General features: G+C 47.2%; 1 protein-coding gene across 1 annotated transcript in view; it reads right to left on the bottom strand.

Annotated features, from left to right (window-relative positions):
* Window positions 1–5,000, bottom strand: part of stx3a (syntaxin 3a) — a gene marked incomplete at both ends in the record, with an annotated part of 8,905 nt that overhangs the window by 1,613 nt on the left and 2,292 nt on the right. Inside the window, 4 exons of the mRNA XM_080533342.1 lie at window positions 2,532–2,666; window positions 2,936–3,009; window positions 3,680–3,788; window positions 3,976–4,043. Of these exons, the coding sequence (XP_080389468.1) occupies window positions 2,532–2,666; window positions 2,936–3,009; window positions 3,680–3,788; window positions 3,976–4,043 (386 nt within the window). The remainder of the gene's footprint in view (window positions 1–2,531; window positions 2,667–2,935; window positions 3,010–3,679; window positions 3,789–3,975; window positions 4,044–5,000) is intronic.

Raw genomic sequence — 5,000 nt, 5'->3', positions numbered from 1 at the left:
CAGAGAGACAAGGCAGAGACAGAGAGACAAGACAGAGACAGAGAGACAAGGCAGAGACAGAGAGACAGAGAGACAAGGCAGAGACAGAGAGAAAGAGAGACAAGGCAGAGACAGAGAGACAAGGCAGAGACAGAGAGACAAGGCAGAGACAGAGAGACAAGGCAGAGACAGCGAGACAAGGCAGAGACAGAGAGACAAGACAGAGACAGAGAGACAAGGCAGAGACAGAGAGACAAGGCAGAGAGACAGAGAGACAAGGCAGAGACAGAGAGACAGAGAGACAAGGCAGAGACAGAGAGACAAGGCAGAGACAGAGAGACAAGACAGAGACAGAGAGACAAGGCAGAGACAGAGAGACAAGGCAGAGACAGAGAGACAAGGCAGAGTGTTGGGAGGGACAGAGAGAGGACAGTGAAATAGAACCATCAAGTATGTGTAGTGATATTGATTCTGATTCTGATACTGATATTGATTCTGCTTCTGATTCTGGTTCTGCTTCTGATGCTGATATTGTATGCAGCACCCTCTCACGTTGTAGATCATCACAGCTGACAACTGATCCGCACGCTGAACACAGTATTGTCTCTGCAGCTAATATTAATAACACTGCTACTGCTCCTTTTAAGAGTTAATAACACTGCTACTGGTCCTTATAAGAGTTAATAACACTGCTACTGGTCCTTATAAGAGTTAAAAACACTGCTACAACTCCTTTTAAGAGTTAATAACACTGCTACAACTCCTTTTAAGAGTTAATAACACTGCTACTGGTCCTTATAAGAGTTAATAACACTGCTACTGGTCCTTATAAGAGTTAATAACACTGCTACAACTCCTTTTAAGAGTTAATAACACTGCTACAACTCCTTTTAAGAGTTAATAACACTGCTACTGGTCCTTTTAAGAGTTAATAACACTGCTACAGATCACTTGGTGTTAAACCAAACCGACATAGGTAGAAACTAGATCCATACAGGTTTGTCACACTACTTTTGAGTTGTGTAAAATATCCTGCCATCATAATAACGACTTCAAAAGACTACCTGTCGATCAACCAACCAATCAAAGGCCTACCTGGCTATCCACCGACCAATCAAAAGACTACCTGTCAATCAACCAACCAATCAAAAGACTACCTGTCGATCAACCAACCAATCAAAAGACTACCTGTCAATCAACCAACCAATCAAAAGACTAACTGTCGATCAACCAACCAATCAAAAGACTAACTGTCGATCAACCAACCAATCAAAAGACTACCTGTCGATCAACCAACCAATCAAAAGACTAACTGTCGATCAACCAACCAATCAAAAGACTACCTGTCGATCAACCAACCAATCAAAGGCCTACCTGGCTATCCACCAACCAATCAAAGGCCTACCTGGCTATCCACCAACCAATCAAAAGACTACCTGGCTATCAACCAACCAATCAAAAGACTAACTGTCGATCAACCAACCAATCAAAGGCCTACCTGTCGATCAACCAACCAATCAAAAGACTACCTGTCGATCAACCAACCAATCAAAAGACTAACTGTCGATCAACCAACCAATCAAAGGCCTACCTGTCGATCAACCAACCAATCAAAGGCCTACCTGTCGATCAACCAACCAATCAAAAGACTACCTGTCAATCAACCAACCAATCAAAAGACTACCTGTCGATCAACCAACCAATCAAAGGCCTACCTGTCGATCCACCAACCAATCAAAAGACTACCTGGCTATCCACCAACCAATCAAAAGACTACCTGGCTATCCACCAACCAATCAAAAGACTACCTGGCTATCAACCAACCAATCAAAAGACTACCTGGCTATCCACCAACCAATCAAAAGACTACCTGGCTATCCACCAACCAATCAAAGGCCTACCTGGCTATCCACCGACCAATCAAAAGACTACCTGGCTATCCACCAACCAATCAAAAGACTACCTGTCGATCAACCAACCAATCAAAAGACTACCTGTCGATCAACCAACCAATCAAAGGCCTACCTGGCTATCCACCAATCAATCAAAGGCCTACCTGGCTATCCACCAACCAATCAAAAGACTACCTGGCTATCAACCAACCAATCAAAGGCCTACCTGTCGATCAACCAACCAATCAAAAGACTACCTGTCAATCAACCAACCAATCAAAAGACTACCTGTCGATCAACCAACCAATCAAAGGCCTACCTGGCTATCCACCAACCAATCAAAGGCCTACCTGGCTATCCACCGACCAATCAAAGGCCTACCTGGCTATCCACCGACCAATCAAAAGACTACCTGTCGATCAACCAACCAATCAAAGGCCTACCTGGCTATCCACCGACCAATCAAAAGACTACCTGGCTATCAACCAACCAATCAAAAGACTACCTGTCGATCAACCAACCAATCAAAGGCCTACCTGTCGATCAACCAACCAATCAAAGGCCTACCTGTCGATCAACCAACCAATCAAAGGCCTACCTGTCGATCAACCAACCAATCAAAGGCCTACCTGGCTATCCACCGACCAATCAAAGGCCTACCTGGTTCTCCACCAGCATGGCAATGTCCACAAACATGTCGTGGAGCTCTTTGATGCTGCTCTCCAGCCTCACGATGTCTTTGTGTCGCGCCTCGATCTCGTTGAGCGCCTGCTTCGAGATGCCGGAGTCCATGATCTACAGAACACACAGGGGAGACACACCTTTGAACACACCTGGACCCACACACTCATACAAGTCACTAACACACACAGACACACACACACACACACACACACACACACACTCATACAAGTCACTAACACACACACACACACACACACACACACTCATACAAGTCACTAAGAAACTAAAGAAACACATGTTTAGTCAACTTAAACACGTGCTACCTCTCTCACACACACACACACACACACACACACACACACACACAGCCAGAATCTTACCCCTGCCGAGAACACAGCTGCGTTCCCTCCTTCCAGCATCTCCTCCAGCTCCTCGTCAGTGGTCGCCTTCCCAGCTGTGGTGGACGAGCAGTGAAGGGTTAATAACACTGCTACTGGTCCTTATAACAGTTAATAACACTGCTACTGGTCCTTTTAAGAGTTAATAACACTGCTACTGGTCCTTTTAAGAGTTAATAACACTGCTACAACTCCTTTTAAGAGTTAATAACACTGCTACTGGTCCTTTTAACAGTTAATAACACTGCTACTGGTCCTTTTAACAGTTAATAACACTGCTACTGGTCCTTATAACAGTTAATAACACTGCTACTGGTCCTTTTAACAGTTAATAACACTGCTACTGGTCCTTTTAACAGTTAATAACACTGCTACTGGTCCTTTTAAGGGTTAATAACACTTATCCAGGGCAACTACCATAACTACCATAACTAGGCACATTCGCCCACAAATCATCGCAAGTGAGACTTTCTGTAAGGAGGAGTGCCACGAACAGTCACAGCGCTTGTGTTCTGTCTGGGACCGGTTATAACGCGGCTGTGAAGGTTCGTACGGCTCGTGTTCTGTCTGGGACCGGTTATAACGTGGCTGTGAAGGTTCATACGGTTCGTGTTCTGTCTGGGACCGGTTATAACGCGGTTGTGAAGCTTCGTACGGCTCGTGTTCTGTCTGGGACCGGTTATAACGTGGCTGTGAAGGTTCGTCCAGAGGTTCGTGGAGACTCACTGATCTCGAGCTGCCGGGCGATGCGGCCTTTGCTCTTGTCTCTGAAGTCCACCTGCGCCTCGTTGTACCTGGTCATCACCTCCACGAACTTCCTGGACAGGATGGCATGCTGGGAAAAGAGGAAGTGAAGAGGATTCGTTGGGGTAGCTCCGAGCCGAGTAGTATTGTATACCTGTAGTATTATTTACCTGTAGTGTCACCTCACTGTCTCCAGGTGTGTTCTCATGTACAGGTGTGTCACCTCACTGTCTCCAGGTGTGTTATGTACAGGTGTGTCACCTCACGGCAGGAGTTACCTGGGACTTGCGTATCCTCAGGTCTGCCGACGCCCTCTCCTCGTTCGTCTCAAGCTGCTTCTCGATGCCTGGCCGGGGGGGACGGGACGCAACCGTTACCATAACTACCGCTATCCACAACAACCGTTACCATGACTACCTCTATGCACAACAACGGCCAATGGGACAGCTGTATTCCGTCCCATGGCATTCAATCACATTTCGTAAAAAGCACATCAAAGGAGTTTTCTAAGTCAAGGAGATCGAAGATAACATCAAAGGAACACTTCATTTTATCCCAAGACTTTTTTTTTGGGGGGGGGGGGCCTGAAAATACCACCGCTCATCCGTTATCAGACTTAGCTGAGGTGCTACCTGGAGCTTAAGACAGTCAAATCAAATAGAGTGAAAAAAACAGCATCCGTATGCCTGAAGAAGGTCGATGAACGAAAGCTTGCATTAAATTAATGATTTTTACACAGATTTGAGTGTGCGGATGCTGCTTTTTTTTTCACTCTATTTGTAAGAATAAGATAAAAGAGGGAGAGGAAGGGCGGAGAGAGAGAGACAGAGAGAGAGAGAGAGGGAGGGAGAGAGAGAGGGAGAGAGAGAGAGGAGAGGGGGAGGGAGGGAGTACTGGAGGAGGTTGGAAGAAGGAGAGAGAGAGAGAGGGAGGGAGGGAGGGAGGGAGGGAGAGGGAGGGAGGGAGGGAGTACTGGAGTAGGTTGGGAGAAGGAGAGAGAGAGGGGGAGGGAGGGAGGGAGAGGGAGGAAGGGAGGAAGGGAGGGAGTACTGGAGGAGGTTGGGAGAAGGAGAGAAAGGGAGAGAAAGAGGGAGAGTGAGAGGGGGGGAGAAGAGGGGGAGGGAGGGAGTACTGGAGTAGGTTGGGAGAAAGAGAGAGAGAGGAAGAGAGGGAGGGGGGGAGAGAGAGGGAGGGAGGGAGGGAGTACTGGAGTAGGTTGGGAGAAGGAGAGAGAGAGGAAGAGAGGGAGGGAGGGAGGGAGGGAGGGAGGGAGGGAGGAGGTTGGGAGAAGGAGAGAGAGAGG

The sequence above is a fragment of the Nansenia antarctica genome, assembly GCF_963989245.1.
Source record: "Nansenia antarctica genome assembly, chromosome: 6".
NCBI classification, from domain to species: Eukaryota; Metazoa; Chordata; class Actinopteri; order Argentiniformes; family Microstomatidae; genus Nansenia; species Nansenia antarctica.
Note: the sequence above shows the minus strand (reverse complement) of the source record. Positions and strands in the feature narration are given on the sequence as shown.